We start from the raw sequence: 17,087 nt of genomic DNA on the forward strand, positions 1-17,087 counted from the left end.
TTTATCACATGAACTAACTGTTTTTTTGATTAGTGAAAAAAGAATTGCACTCTTTACTATTGGACACTTTTTCTCAGTGCTTCATGGCATCAAAAGACATCTGGTTGCAGAGAACGGAAATGGAGATTAGCAGCTTAGGACTGGACGTGTAGCACAGTAATACTGCGTGCATACATCCAGGTTTCATTCCTGGCCGAGCTGCTCTTGTCATAGTCATGTCTAAATTATAATGAGGTCACTTCTTAACATTCTCATGGATACACATAAAACGAATCATGCTGAATCTGCACAGGGCTTTAAAGAATTTTCTGGCTCAGTTTTCATAATTCATTTTCTCTAAAATCCTACCTCATCATAACCACTATCATCATCACATGCTTTGTGTGTAAAAGTGACATGTTTTGACATGAAACGCATGGACCAAGGCAAGGCCATTATCTTTAACAGTTTTCTTTTCTTTACACCACCTCCGCACAGGCCCTGATGGTAAAGTCGTGTATGAAAAGAAAGAAAATAATAGTAAGTAACATTTCATGAAGAGATATAAATAAGCTTTGAGCTGCATTGTTTTCTTTCATTTCTTTGACTTTTTTTTTCTTATTACGAGTCTAGTTTGGTTCATAATTCTTGGCTTCTAGCTTTGGTCCTATAATGTACTGTTCCAGCTTTGTCAGTTTGCAAGTGACAGATGTCATTTGGTGCTTTGTTACTGGACACAAGTTGTAATGATTTGCACCGTATGAGAAGTCACTTGCTTCTTATAAGTATTTTATTATTCCATATTTAGTGTTAACGCATGGCCTTTGCACATTGTTCGAGAATAAGTAGCTGTGTGTGAATCAGCTTTGAATGTGTATAGCCTTCACAAGTGCCTGAAGGATATGAGGAAATCTATCTATTTCGCTTTTACTAGGTTTCCATTCATGTGCGACAATCTGTCATGATTAGCTTGATAATTATATTTGAAATGATGGAAACTGTCCTTAACATGTAAGTTGCAAGTAGTGATTGCTTTAAGTGTTATTTTTCGGCTTTGTCATGAACATTTAGATTGGTAATGTGTATATTGCATCATGTTTTAGTACAATGAAAACATCATTATGTGAATTCTTCTAGCCTGTAACTTCTATTTTTTTTTTTTTTTTTTTTGTTTTTTTTTGTTTTTACAATGTTTTAATGAGCTCAACTAGTTAGTCTGATTCTGATATAGACCACTGGAGAAATGTTAACTATATATGAGAAGTTATAATAAAATTTTAATTGTTAACAGAAAAAGAATGAGGGAGGAGCAAACCAACGTTGATGAGAGTAGTCCTTCTCTACACAATCCTCGCTCAGATTCTATGACAACACACTTCTACCACCCTTCCACCTTCGGGCTGGGCATCGCCCAAATGCCTACATCAGAATGGCTTCTTTGATTGCAAGTAGAGGAGGAAGTCACTGGGTGCCATATCAAGGGAATAAGGAGGATACAGGGTGCCATATCAGGGGAATAAGGAGGATACACAATTCCACTGCCCAATTTCCGTGCTTCCACAATAGTGACATGAGCGGAAAGTACTGGTGACTTATTTTGCTACATATGAAATCATGTGTTTCTTTTTCCTTCAATTTCTTAAGAAGGTTGCCGTTGATAATGGCCAAGCCATGCTGAAGATAATCTAACAGTTGGGCTGAAAAGTTCGTAGGCTGACTCATAGATGGCGTTACTAGAATTAAATCCATGTGATTTTTACTTAGTACTAACCTTCAAAAGATACGTGTATAAATTTCACAGCTGCCGGATAATTAGTTCGTGAGATATAGCATTGTGAGTGAAGCAGCTTTTGTTATTGTGAAAAAATGGATAAAAAAAGAATTTCGTGTGTTAATAAAGCATTGCTTTTTGGTGAAAAAAAATACTGTTGAAGCCAAGGCTTGGCTTGATAAACATTATTCGGACTCTGCACCAGGAAAATCAACCATTGAGAAGTGGTTTGCTAAATTTAAACGAGGCGAAATGAGCATTGAAGACGATGCATGCAGTGGACACCCCAAAGAGGCTGTTACCGACGAAAACATCAAAAAAGTCCACAAAATAATTTTAAATGATCGTAAAGTGAAGTTGATCGAGATAGCTGAGACTTTAAAAATATCAAAGGAACGTGTTAGACATATTGTGCATGAATATTTGAACATGCGAAAGCTGTGTGCAAAATGGGTGCCGCGCATGCTCACAATCGATCAAAAGCAACAACGTTTTGATGATTCGGAGCAATGTTTAGCGATATTCAACCGTAATAAAATTGCTTCCCCATCCACCATATTCTCCAGATCTGGCCCCCAGTGACTTTTTCCTGTTTGCAGACCTTAAAAGAATGCTCGCTGGAAAGGAATTTAGCACTGATGAAGAGGTAATCGCCGAAACTGAGGCCTATTTTGAGGCTAAAGAGAAATCGTACTATAAAAATGGCATCGAAAAATTGTATGACCGCTATAATCGTTGTATCGCCCTCAAAGGCAACTATATTGAATAATAAAATCGAATTTTGTCAAAAAAATATTTTTTACTATGTTAGCCTACGAACTTTTCAGCCCAACTGTTATTAGGAGGGTCGAGCGGCAACCTAAAACACAAATAACCTTGCCCTTTTTTACACCTCAATTATCTTAGAACACTCCCTACTTCTTTCTTTCTTCTCTGGATTGTACAGGTAGACCAAACATTCATCCGGTGTTATAGGATGGTCAAGAATATTGTCTTTACCATGTTCTCAGAGGTGCAATATCTGCTGAGCAAAATCTCACCTTTGATTTTGGACAGGAATTTGTAGAATGCAGCATGCCAATTTTCTGCACACCACTATAATTTAGATAAACCTTTCTTGATTATTTCAATGGTTTCACATCTATCTTCAAGTAACAATTCCATTTGTGTCACAGCTTCCAAGTCATCTGTGATTGAAGGCTTCCAGGATCTTGGCTAATCCAACAGGGACGTATAACCTCTTTGAAAATGTATTTTCAAATGCACAGTAGTGTCAAACAATGGGCAATTGTCACCATGTACATCGTGTATTTTCTTGTTGATTTGTTGGGCATTCCTGCTTAAAGTGAAGGAACTTTATAATACTTTTTTTATGTAGCACAAAGGCAGTTGAATATGTAATATTTTCATTTGACTTTATTGAAAAATTATTTCTGTATCAATTTCTGTGATCGGTGACAGTGAGTTACCAAAATCAGTAGACAAATAGTTTTTTAAAAAGCCACACAAAATTATGAGAAGACAACACTTTTCTTCAACTTTTTTCCATCATACAGATTCGACCCTCCTTATGGCTCCAAAAGATAGAAAAGTATTACAAGCAATACTCAGGACACAAATTACAGAAGAAATTTGAATGAGACATCATTTGTCAAACTAGCACAGTTATTCGAAGGTGATGAAGTTATGACAATTAAACCTTTACAATAACACCTCGTATGGTTCACGGCTGTGGATCCATAGTCATGTCAGAAATGGCTGATGGCAACTTGTTGATCCATTAAAATATTGTGACGAGGAGCGAAGTAGCATGGCAGAGGTTTTCACAACATAGGAAACTGAATCCATAGATTAATGTTTTTTTTGTGTTAGTAAAGTTATATGTTCTTTTTTCTCTGTAGGAGATGATGGTATGAAAGTGGTAAAGAACGACAGACAACAAGTGGTGGCAGCATCCACCATAGCAGAAGAAGCGGTCGATCAACTTCAAGCAAGTGAAAAACTCATTGCGGGTAAGTTGGGAAATTTTGTTTTCAGTTCTGTGGCAAAAGAAAGGTTTTTAATTTGTAAAAGACCCCTATAATAATTACAGTAATTATTGAAAAATGTTTTATTTGTAGTATTTTTTGTTGAAATTAGGGCAGAATCTATACCAATAGTATCAGAAAGTATCAGTTAGATTTTATTAGGGCTAAACTGATACCGATACTCTCACAGATTTCCACTGATACCGATACTTGAAGATTGTGATAAAAGTTACTAAAAATATTCATTAACAATAGTGTGTAAGAATTCCACTCTTGTTATGTGCATCAATTTACCAAGATTAATTAGAATATTAAATTGTATGTTATCACAAAATTCATTATTTTCGCACAAAAGTTGTGCAATTTAAAAAGAAACTTCGAATTTTACATAACTTCCATTACAATCGGACTCAGCAAAGTGTTGTGCAGCATATTTGCGGACCCCATTAAAGACCAAAATGCCGGAAAAGTATCGGCTGGTATTGGTAAATAAATTCCAACCGATATTGGTTCAGCCCTAGATTTTATATATCGATACCAGACGATACATTTCTGTCATTTTGGTCTTTCACTAAAATGCCATGCACCAGTTTTGCAGTCTAATTATCCTAGAAATTATGCAAAATTTGAAGTTTACCATTATTTTGCATAAATGTTGTGTATTTTGCCATTATGTAACAGGTATTTTAATATTCTGATGTAATTGTTGAATATTTTGGAGCAAAAGTTTGGTAAATTGATGCTTATAATCAAGAGTGTAACACTCACCAACAAATATCAATCAGTATTTTAAAGAATTTTTATTACAGTTTTCTAGCATCATTATCAGTGTCTGAATCATTGACAGTGTTTTAACTTGGTTGTTTTTACGTGCGTGTTATGCACAGAAAGGCTAATCGGGATTGAACCTACAGTTTAAAGTGTATATCCGAACAACTCCCAAGTAACCAAAAGTGGTTGGCCCAACGTACTGAAAATGGTTGGGCAATGGTCATTTTGACCGTGGTTCCAAGATTGGCCCAACACGTGGTTTTTACATTGGGCCAACATGTGGTTTTTACGTTGGATCATCATATGGTTTTATGTTGGACCAACTTTACTGAAAACTAAAGAATGGATAGGTATGTGTTCTGATTTATACATAATTTATTGTGAGGCCAAATGTAAACAATAGTACAAATTATTTATGAAAATAAAAATAAAATACACAGAAATTATTCGGTCACATGGTATCATTGTTTCCAAGGCACCGTACCTTCAAGCAGTAGCACAAAAACCTTCTAGAGTTTGCTTTAGTTTTCCACCTTTCGTGGAATTTAGTCTTCACATAACATTGTTTAACACTGTTACATGTCTTTATTTTACACTCTAGAATTTACAGCATACTCTTGAAAGTTGTCTTAGCATGAGAAAGTTGTTTTTAAAACTGATTTTGACTCACTTTTCCATGGTTGGGCAAACATTGGCAACCACCGTTGGCCCAACGTAAGACTAACGTCAATTTGCCAACCAACGTAAAAACTGACGTTGGCCCAGCGGTTGTGGTTACTTGGGTTATGTGCCTTCACAAGGTATCGGATATTGTAGCCCTTGATTACAAGGCAATGGGATTACCACTATGCCATCAGGGAGGCCCTAGTGAATTGGTATCAATTCAAAGTGGTATTGGCTCAATCCTAGTTGAAGTAATAATATCTTATGTTCATTTCTGTCAATAATGAAGTTGTTCCTTTTCAGAGCTCAATGAAACATGGGAGGAAAAGTTGAAGAGAACGGAGGTGATTCGGTTGCAGAGGGAGGCTGTCTTTGCAGAAATGGGCGTGGCTGTGAAGGAAGATGGAATCACTGTTGGAGTATTTTCGCCAAAGAAAGTAAGTTTAGAGATAGATTAAAGAAGAAAGCCTTATTTTCATAGTGCTTCAGTTAACTTAACTGCGCTTGCTTAACTTGCGAAAGTGTATTCGACAGTCCTGAGGCTAGTTTCAGTGTGAAATTTGAATTTTTTTACTACTCTTAAATACAATTTTTATCTCAGAAACTATCGATTGTAGAGTCACAAATGATACCTAGTTTTGTTCAGTGTAGATCAGGCTGTAATGTCATGTTAGCAAAAAGCAACAAAATGTAGTGCATATCTGGTAAGCCCATTGAAGTACTTTCTAAGTCCTGCTTACTTCTAAACCACAGAGAACTTTCAATTTCATCAGTTTTTTTGTTGCTGTCCAGCGAATGTCTACAGGGTTAAACTAATACTATTTGTTGAACGCTAAGTTTTTAAATACTCATTGAAATGAACTATTAGCAGTGCTGAACCGATACAAATGCCGATATATTGGTTGATACAATTTCCTGGCATTTTGGTCTTTCACAGGGTCCAAAAAAATGCCATGTACCACTTTCACGGAGTCTTCTGGAATTATGCAGAATTTGAAGTTTCCATTTATTTTGCACCAGTTTTGCATGAATTTTGTGATCACATAACATTTATTTTAATATTCTGATGTAATTCTTGATTATTTTAAAGCAAAACTCTAGGTGAATTGATGAATATTATTGGAGTGGAATACTTAAAACACTAACATTAATCAATATTTTGAACAACTTTTACTTTTTTCAAACATCAATATGAGTATCGGTGGTAATCTGTAATAGTATCACAATTGGTGTTGGTTCAAAGTAGTATTGGCTCAGCCCTAACTATTAGTGCTGTGTTTTCATGCTTAACAACCAACCAACAAAAACAATTGAACATCTATATTCAAGGATATAATAACATCGTAGATGTTTCACAATCTATCTACTGCAATTAGGTACAAACAGAAATATAAGTGAATGCTGGCGCTGACAGGACTCGAACCTATGCTTCAACATGCCATTACTCTACCAAATGAGTTCCTAGTCAGCCTTGATTCCTCTGCTTATGCTGTTTTTCCTGCACAGAATGTCTTTATCGGTGCTACCGCAATGGGCTTTGTTACCTTTGATGATACACACCCCAGACAAACACTTTGTCACCATGAGGTAGAACATACACTTCTTTTTCCACTCTAAAAGATCGTGTCCTGATACTACTATGGTGGGCCACCGAGCTTCGACCTCTGTGTTAAGGCTTGAACAATTACCTCGAGGGCTTATGAGCTTCAGCCGTGTGCAAGCAGTTTGTGAAATGGGTCGCAAGTCAGACGTGATGAAGTGGCAAAAAGGTGCCATTGTGTTTGGGCATGCACATGGACACAAAGTGAATGAAGTGGCCCAGTTTGTAAGTGTCTCGGAGTGGACAGTCCAGAGGGTGTGCAAGGAGTTGTTTACATTGCAAGAAACCTCAAATTGTCATTGGAACTGTGGCCGAAAAACGCATACAACCGACAGGGATTGTTTGTCTTGTAGCCGCAGATCAGTTTCAAAGTAGCCAGGATTTACTCCAAACCATACTTCCGCAACCTAGTAGAATTCCTGTCGCAGCAGGTTCATGCAGTGATCCAAGCCAGAGGTGGTGTCGCCAGGTATTAAGGACGTTCTGGTTGGGAGACTAATTTTATGTCTGGGGTGTGTATCAACAGTGCCTAGTTTTTCCCAGCGTGGAGATTTACAGTCGTAAGGTAAATGCATTCTTGTTTCTTTATAGTTTTACAGGGTTTGTCCAATAAGTATCGGGACTGAAGTCATAAAAATAAATTTATTGAAGATATATGTACAGTGTTTTAATATTCTTCAAAATATAACCCTCCTGCATCAATACATCGCTGCCAGCGCTTTTTCCACTCTTCATACGTGCCCTGTAAGTCTGCAACCGCAAGGCTGTTCAGGCACCCCGACGAAGCCACTTCGACCGCCTCAATCATCCCAAAACTATGTCCTTTCAGGCTCCTTTTGACCCAAGGGAACAAAAAGAAGTGGGGGTTGCCATCTATACTGTAGGGTGCTTGCAGCAGCGTTCCCACATTGTGTTTGGCCAGTGCCTCCCTCACAATTAGCGACATGTGACTGGGTGCATTGTCGTGATGCAGCAGCCAGGAATCAGCGATCTCCCTTCGGACACGGCGGACCCTAATCCTCAAACGTTCGAGCACTTCTGCATAAAATTTCCCGTTCACTTTTGTCCAGCAGGCACAAACTCCGTGTGCACCACACCTTTTGCGTCTAAGAAGACAATGAGCCTCAATTTCACTCTTGATTTGCTCATGTCAGACGACAAGCACGTTGTTAGTCTTTGACGTCTTCCTGGCCATCTTTGAATTTTTTATGCCACTCAAAAACACGCGTTCTACACATGACTTCATCCTTGTAAGCCTCACGGATCATATCAAAAGTCTCCGTAGCAGATTTGTTCAGTTTAACGCAAAATTTGATGGCACAACGCTGCTTGATGGTTCACTGCATCTTGACTCTCGACGTGAGCACTAAACCCACTTTCACTTCAGGCGCCACCTTCACACTCCAAAGGCCCGGAGGCAACTGAGCTGGGTCTCCTAGCTCACGTGACATCCCGCAACACCAATCCCACCCTTTCCCATTGGCCGGACAAAATCAATCCCGATACTTATTGGACAAGCCCTGTATGCATGCTCCGCTTTATTAAATGTTCATATTCCTTTGCAGACACCTCATCTAGTCAATTTGAATGAAGACCCATTCATGTCTGAATGCCTCCTCTACTACATCAAGGACGGCATCACGAGAGTGGGGTCAGCAGAAGCAAATATTCCTCAAGATATTCAGCTGTGTGGCTCTCACATACTGAGCGAGCATTGCATATTTGAAAATCGGGAAGGAATCATAACGCTTTCACCAAAGGAGGGAGCTCTGTGCTATGTAAATGGAAGGGAAGTCACGGAATCAATTGTTCTGAAGACTGGATCACGAGTGATACTCGGAAAGAATCATGTCTTCAGATTTAATCATCCCGAACAAGGTAAGTGTGTTGTTTGTGTTTACTGAGTATAATTTCAGAATGAGAAGAATTGATGAAGGGACACCCACATAGAACTCATGCCCAGGCTGGGATTAGGACCCAGGAACTTTTAAACAATAACTTTTAACCATTATATTTTATGTTTCAATCTGCAATATAAAATATGGAAGCAAATTTCATACAATGATGATTCGGTGTGTCCTGTGCATTGAACTTTTGATTTCCCATGCAAACTTGGAAATTATGATAATGATACAGTAATATACTGGATGTCTCTAAAGTCCCATTACCAATTTAATCAAACATATCTCAGAAACCAGTGAGATAGAGCAGAGCATACACACTGCAGCATGTCAGCATCAACGGTTTGTACAGCTTCAATGATCCTTCTGTGAAGTGTAAGATGATCTGGGACAGGGGTTTGGTATGCACAATCCTTGACGTTCCCCCAAAGGAAAAGATCCAAGGGGTGATATCAGGAGAGTGCTTGGGCCTGGCGATTGGTTCGTTATGCCCTTCCAGGGAAATGTCTATCCAGAATATCCCGAACATCACGAGACCAATGTGGGAGTGCTCCGTCTTGTTGGCAATAAAGGATGGTACTGTTCAAGCATATCGCAGTAAATTATCCATTTAATGCTGCCCTCCATAAATAAAAATAAACACCAATGTGTAGAGGCACATATTTTTGGTAAATACAAAAGCAAAATTTCGGTACAAAAACTGAGTCAATTTCGGGTTCAAAAGCGGTAAAATAAAATAAAATATCGGTGTTATACATGTGAAAAATTGGATGAAAAGTGGTATATATAAAGACATTTTGGTTTTAAAATTGTGAATATAATCCTAAATTTATTTAAAAACTACACTTATTCCACAGAATTATCATTTCACTTCTAATAGCACATTTATGTAGTTATCAGAGTATTAAGTTTATTTCTGTGTAAAGGAGTCCATTTTTGCTTCTCCAATATTAACAGCAGAATTAATCAATTTTCCGGGAATTGCATAACTCTCAGGATAATTCAGACCTCAGAAGGTGTCGCGTCGGTGAATAAACCCTAAATTTCGTGTTTAAGAGTTAATTTCGCTTTTTGCAGTTCGTTTCGCATTATTTCGTGACAAAACATGGTCACAAAATGCATCTCTCACCTTTCAAAAACATGAAAAATTAACACTACAATGTGTTTTTTCAAATTTCGTTTTTTCGTCAAAAACGAAATGTGCATGCCCCTACCAATGTGCTAATGTAACAAATAAACACCTTTTTGAGCTATAGAACATTTTCCAAGAAAATGCCCTGCAGAGTTATGTTTCATTGTAATGGTAGCAGGAATTTTGGGACACCCTGTATAGTAATGATACAGTGTGTATCTTCAATAATAATGATACAGTATACAGGTAATACTGATACAGTAAACAATATTACTGTCCTGCACCATGACTGTGCAGTGTAGAGTGCAAGTTTTGGGAGAGAGAGAAAGAGAGACAACTCTCTCTCTCTCTCTCTCTCTCTCTCTCTCTCTCTCTCTCTCTCTCTCTCTCTCTCTCTCTCTCTCTCTCTCTCTCTCTCTCTCTCTCTCTCTCTCTCTCTCTCTCTCTCTCTCTCTCTCTCTCTCTCTCTCTCTCTCTCTCTCTCTCTCTCTCTCTCTCTCTCTCTCTCTCTCTCTCTCTCTCTCTCTCTCTTCTCTCTCTCTCTCTCTCTCTCTCTCTCTCTCTCTCTCTCTCTCTCTCTCTCTCTCTCTCTCTCTCTCTCTCTCTCTCTCTCCCTCCCTCCCCCTTTCTCTCTTCCTCCCCCTTCTCCTTCTTCTCCTCCTCCGCTTCTGTACTCTCTCTCTCTCTCTATCTCTCTCTCGCTCTTTCTCTCAAGAGAGAGAGAGAGAGGGGGAGAGGGGGAGGTAGAGAGAGAGAGATAGAGCCCCCACCCCCCCTCTCTCTTTCTCTCTCTTGTAGAGAGAAAGAGAGGGAGAGAGAGAGAGAGAGAGAGAGGGGGGGGAGACAGAGAGAAGAAAGAGAGGAAAAGAAAAGAAAGAAAGAAGGAAAGAAAAGAGAGAGAGAGAGAGAGAAAAGGGGGAATGGAAGAGAGAAAGGGGGAATGGAAGAGAGAAAGGGGAATGGAAGAGAGAAAGGGGGAATGGAAGAGAGAAAGGAGGGAATTAGAAAGAGAGAGAGGGAGGGAGAGGAATGAGAAAGAGGGAGGGGAAAGGGAAAGAGAGGGGAGAGAGAAAGAGAAAAGAGGGGGTCATGAGGAAATTGGGAAGCTACAAATGAGTAGTCTAACCCGGTCATAGAAAAACCTACAACAACGAATGCAGGTTCCTTGTGCTGACCACACGTCACCCTGTAACTGGTTGATGATCTCTCACCTCTGGTGGAATTGAGGCTGGCAGTTGGTAGGTAGGCACTGGCCCTCACGGCTTTTACAACATGGGTTATTATTATTATTATTACTATCAATATCACTAATTTTACTTTTATACTTTTTTGGTATTTGCAAACAAAATGTATGTCATCTCGGTGTAAGTATTCAGCAAGGAATGTGCAATTAGATTAAATTGTCATAATTAAACCACTAGTTACAAACACAGTGTACATGCAATGTCATTTTCGTGTCATAAATGCATTTTAAATTGCTTCCTTTCCTCTTGACAGCTCGGGAAAGAAGGGAGAAAGGTTCTCCAGCAGAAACTCCGGCAAATGGAGAAACTGTGGACTGGAACTTTGCACAAATTGAGCTTCTGGAGAAGCAGGGGATAGATCTGAAAGTGGAGATGGAGAAGCGACTTTTGGCCTTAGAGGAGCAGTTCAGGAAAGAGAAGGAAGAGGCAGATCAGCTGTTTGAAGAACAAAGGAAGGTAATGAGTTATTTCTTGCAGGCGTTAACTATTGCACGTCACCTGAAATAGATCTTTGTATAAAGATCTGAAACATTGCCAGCTACTAAAATGTTCCCCCTATTTTATTCATAATGATTACTAGTGCTAGAATCAGTGCTCGAAGTGGGGGGGTATCCCCCCAGCTAGCAGAATATTCACAAAGCATCCCACCAGCTAACTACAAGGTTCGATCAAAGATTCCCCCAGTTAACATTTTTCACTTCAAGTGCTGGCTAGAATATAACTTAGTATGTTATGTTAGTAGGGCCTTTAAGTTTTTGCATTAATATTTTGCAAAAGTTGGTATTATTTTTGTCAGAGTTTGGACCACAGTTCTTTATACCCAGGATAGGGACAGATGGAGGGCTTGTGTTGCTGCAGCCATAAACCTTCGAGTTTATGAAGGCTAGAGAGTTCGTTAGTTAGGTGCTCTTTATAATCAGCCTATTCTTTCCTTTATGAAGAAAGCAAAGAATAAATACACATAAATGATTATAACACCATTAAGCCTTGTTTCCATGATATGAAAAACTCAATATGCTGACCAAGGCAGAAATTTGTTTTATTATAAAACATAAACTATATGAGTCATTTGTACAGTCACGGACACTGCCGGCTTGTAACGATTCCATTGAACGTCAATGTATTCATTACAAGCCGGCAGTGTCCGTGACTGTACATGGTACAGAGTCTGAAGAAGACCTTGCTAGAAGGTTGAAACGTTACTTTTAGTTTATGTTTTATAATAAAATAAATTTCTGTCTTGGTCAGCATTTTGAGTTTTTTGTAAATGATTACTATTATTTTCTTAGTTGTAGAGGTTCTATTAATTATAGTGGCACCTTGCCACCATCCACTTGGGAACTTTGGGAACTTGTTATTATACGAGGGTGAATCAAATATAAACGAGCCTTGTCCGGATAAACAAAATTTATTGAAGGAAACAGAGACATTGCCACATCCTATTTTTCTACATAGTCTCCGCCCTTACATTTTTCCCAACGTTGTGGTAGGTTCTTGATGCCGTTCTCGTAGAATGAAGCTGGGCGGGTAGCCAACCAGTTGCGCACAAAGGTTTCCACCTGATGGTTGGTCGCAAATCGCTCGCCCACAAGTGATTCTTTGAGGGGTCCGAACAGGTGAAAATCACATAGTGAAAGGTCTGGGCTGTACGGTGGATGTGGAAGTGGTTCCCAGTGCATTTCCACCAGTTTCTGCCGCGTAACACCTGCTGTATGGGGTCTGGCGTTGTCGTGGATGAACAAGACCTGGCGGATGGGACAGCCTCGTCGTTTGCATCGATACTGCACCTTAACTTGATACAGGAGACCGCAGTAGTAGGGTGCGTTGATGGTCCGACGTTCGTGTAAGAAATCCACCAGTAGGGTCCCCCTCCAGTCCCAAAACCCCGTGGCCAACACCTTCCCCGCAGACAACCGAACTTTGGCCTTCACGGGGTTTCCTTCGCCTTTCATCCTCCACTCCATGCTGGCACGCTTGGATGCTGGGGTGTAATGATGCACCCATGTCTCGTCACAGGTAACGATGCGATGCAAAAACACTTCCCCTTCCACGTCAAAAGGAGTGTGAAGCTGGTGAGCAATGCGAACTCGGTTATCTTTTTGAGCAGCATTCAGCAGCTAGGGAACCCTCCGAGCTGTGATTTTGCGGAAGCCCAAGTGCTTTGTGATGATTGATTGGACACTTCCATAGCTCACACCAAGTTCTGCTGCAATTTGCTTCACAGTGACTCGGCGATCCTGTTCGACAAGCTCACGAACACGAGCCTTGTTGTCATTCGTCACACTGGTGCGAGGACGACGGGGGTGCACTTCATTTGCAACACGTTCACGGCCTTGCTGGAATTCCTTACACACACCTTCACTCTTGCCCACGAGAGGGTACCATTCCCAAACTGGGCCTGCAGTCTCCGGTAAATTCGGCCGGTTTGACGTTTTCCTGGGTGAGGAACTTGATGATTATGCGTTGCGCAACAGACACTGGCACACTCTGCTCACTCATCGTGAGAGCTACTAAACGAAGCATGCGACACGCTGGCTGTTCTGGTTCCTGACTCACGACAGCCCCACCTACCGGCCGCACATGCCCAATCACACCCTGCTACCCATTCCATCGCTTAGCCAATCAAAGCTCGTTCATATTTGATTCACCCTCGTAATACAACTTCATATTTTATTCCCCAAACATGAAAAGCAAAGAAGTTGCAGAAAGATAAGGTAAAAATGTACTATTGTTTAACGTTTTCCATTACCATATTGTACACTGCAAACACGAATTTTTCATTTCATGGGGGAATAAAGTGGAAAAGTGAAAATGTGAGAAAATGTAAAATCCAGAAAATTTTATAACATACAGTTTTATTGGGACCTTGAAGATTGAGTGTATAATGCAGAAAAATGTAAAATACTGGAACGTAAAAGTGGGGTTCTAACAGGCACATATCTAGAAATACATTTGGGGGAAGGGGGCAAACCCAGTGTCTCAATAATATTTATAATAATGTTTAAATTAAAATAATTCAATTAAATATTAATTATAATATGTAAATTTATTAATATTGCATTTTTATTATTACATGAATACGTAAAGAGATGGTATGATAATACAAATATAACATCATATATTTATTACTTAGCTTGCGTGTACTTGATCACCAAATTTTGTATAGAAACAAGGAAATTAATGCCAAATAGATAAGGAATTGAGTAGTAAAAAAGGATGTTAGATCCAGTTGATGAAAAGTAAAGTTCCTGATATATATTTTATTCATATTTTCATGAGTAGTAGCATGCATAAATCTTCTTTTGTATGATCCCAATATAATAATCCTTGTCTTCCAAGTTCATAGGGAGTAAATAACTGTCGATTATATAACAAATGCTAAACAGTACATTTTCATTAGACCACCCTGAACCATCCCCCATAAATACATCTTTGGGTTCTACTGTACATCAGATTTGATGCCAGGTGCTAAAATTTTAAGAATTATTCATATGGTTTGGAATAAATATAATCTGTTGAGAGTTGCAGTGCAAGTTCTAATTGTTTGACATTTTTGTATTTTCAGAATTATGAAGCACGGATAGACGCTTTACAAAAGCAAGTAGAGGAGCAGAGCATGACCATGTCAATGTACAGCTCGTACACGCCTGAAGATTTTAACAATGAGGAAGACATTTTTGGTAAGCATCATCAGTTCATTCAATAAAGAGAATAGCATGCATGACTTATGATAGCTCATATGTGCACATACTGAAGTCTACCAAGGCTGCTAACATCTCTTCCTCTTTGAGATTGCCACAAGTAGTTCAGACTTGTGAGTAGGGTTCGAAAGTTGGTGAAAGATGATATTTTTTTTCCTGAGCACGATATCAGTCCGTTTCCCTTCAGTTAGAACCAGTAAATATTGTTTTTATTTTTCATTTTTTTGAATTTTGTGGCCTTTTTTGGCCTTTAGGTTGCATGCATTTTTCTTCATTTTGAGGTTTATTTTTCTGCTTCCCTGTTGTTTCGTGAATTTTAAATACATTTGCTAGCATGACTTACATATTTAAATTTCCTGATATGGTCTTTTTAGCAAGTTCACCGTTAATTGAATATATGGTCAATGGAAAAAGCACACTATTATTATTAACTAAAATGTTTGGCAATGGAATAAATAATTAATTGTGGTAAATTTATTTTCACTGCAGCAAACTTAAAATACTTTGTGGGAAACTTACTTTGAGGTTCCCTTGCTGGCCACTATTGTCACATTAATCTGTGGTTTTAAAGTAAAATTTGTAACAACAATAACAAAAAAATGTTATCTGACGTATGCAAAACACAACTGTATTTTCAGATGCTGACCGACTACTGTATCATGCAAAGCCCACTTACACAGAAAAATCTTGTGGTGTGTATTACACAACTTTGAAGTAAAAGTAAACTACATAGCACTTAATTGCATTTTTCCCTTTGCTTCAGTAGTTTAAACCATGAAACAATGGGTTTTATCAAATTATTCAACTACTCTCCAGTAATTTATGAAGATTCAAGCTTTCATTTTAAGAGCGAAAATTATTCTAGGTCATTTTTTAATAATTTTAAGATCATTCTACAGTTTTTTTTTATTTTATTTTATTTTATTTATTATTATTATTTGGGTTGTCATCAACTTTCGAACCCTCCTTATGAGACTCAGGCAATTAAAAAGTCTCTTAGGAAGATTTCAGACCAAAGTGACATGCAACACATGTCGCTTGGGAATGAGCCAATCAAGAGCAACATTTCACACTGTTGCAGCATGCCAGGCCACACAAGCAAATGTTCAATTGGTGAAATCCTCAAGCAGCACATGTTGCATGTCACTTTGGTGTGAAATCTTCCTTAGGGAGCTTCCAGACGAAAGCGACAAGTGACCAGTGACACTGGAGTATAATCTTGCTTTTACCTTCTGTCATGTTTGCAGAAAACCATGTACATGGCAGAATTTTATCAATTTCTTTAAATTTAGGATGGGTCGGTATGAAATTGTGGCCGATACCGATAAAGCACCAATGTAAAATTTACTGATACTGATAACCGATATTCTACCGATCCGATATAAAATTCCAATTGGTTCATTGACCTCCTTAAAATGTTACCAGGTGAACCAAACTTTTGCAATGCAAAAGAAGCTGCATATTTAGACATTTACTTTTTAAAAAAAAGTACGGAATGTAGATTGTTTGTTTATGTCCATAAAAATTATAACAAAATGGCACAATATTGCACTAAATTGTAAGATATTTATATACCCGGTCGGTAAAATTATCAATAAGCCAATACACCAATATACCTATAAGAGATTGTAACTGAATCGCTAACATCCATTCCTAGGGAGTTTTGCCTTTCCTGCTTGGATGAGACTCATATTCTAAGCTTTTAGCTTTTTCTAATGGATCTGAGGCTTAATTCTTCAATTTTAACGTTAGAATCATTTATTTGATTGACAAACGAGCTATTAGCTCCATTTTCAAGAAGGTGCCTAATAAGGTATGGCAATAGATCACTGTGTTTACCAACCGGAGCATATACATGGCAAGTGATACTTGTTGCAAGTTCTGACATTGCATAATCATATAATCTTTTACCCATTCCGTGTAAGCGCTGAAACTCAAGCGCATTGCTGCTATGACAATAAAAAGAATACATTGTCATAACTACATTTGAAAATGGTTAGGCTAAGTCCAAAGTTCCACATTTGTGCTATATCTATAATAATTTAGTCATATGATTGCTCAAAATTTTATTCATATAATGCAATTAAGTGTCTGAAATTACTATTTAAACTAATTTCATTAAATATGATGTTTAAAAAAGCCAATTTGTATATCATGACAAAATTATCAAATTGTGCAATATTCTGAATTCATATTCATAACAGTTATTTTTGACTGACAATATGAAAAAACAAATATCTTCAATCATATGTGTTCTTTCAGGCAAGCAAGATAAGTTACATTCAAATTTATAATTAA

The 17,087-nt window shown here is 38.3% G+C and overlaps 1 protein-coding gene across 11 annotated transcripts in view; it reads left to right on the top strand.

Moving 5' to 3' along the window:
• The window catches only part of unc-104 (kinesin family member unc-104), a 192,674-nt gene that overhangs the window by 106,658 nt on the left and 68,929 nt on the right, over positions 1–17,087 (top strand). For 9 of the 11 annotated variants that reach the window (XM_083132594.1, XM_083132593.1, XM_083132596.1 and 6 more), the window contains exons 10-15: positions 478–519; positions 3,652–3,762; positions 5,515–5,648; positions 8,377–8,689; positions 11,342–11,544; positions 14,654–14,768. In XM_083132594.1, the coding sequence (XP_082988720.1) occupies positions 478–519; positions 3,652–3,762; positions 5,515–5,648; positions 8,377–8,689; positions 11,342–11,544; positions 14,654–14,768 (918 nt within the window). The remainder of the gene's footprint in view (positions 1–477; positions 520–3,651; positions 3,763–5,514; positions 5,649–8,376; positions 8,690–11,341; positions 11,545–14,653; positions 14,769–17,087) is intronic. The other 2 variants (XM_083132599.1, XM_083132603.1) reach the window with 1 other exon arrangement.

This window comes from Lepisma saccharinum, chromosome 12 (genome assembly GCF_977018435.1).
Source record: "Lepisma saccharinum chromosome 12, izLepSacc3.1, whole genome shotgun sequence".
Classification (NCBI taxonomy): Eukaryota; Metazoa; Arthropoda; class Insecta; order Zygentoma; family Lepismatidae; genus Lepisma; species Lepisma saccharinum.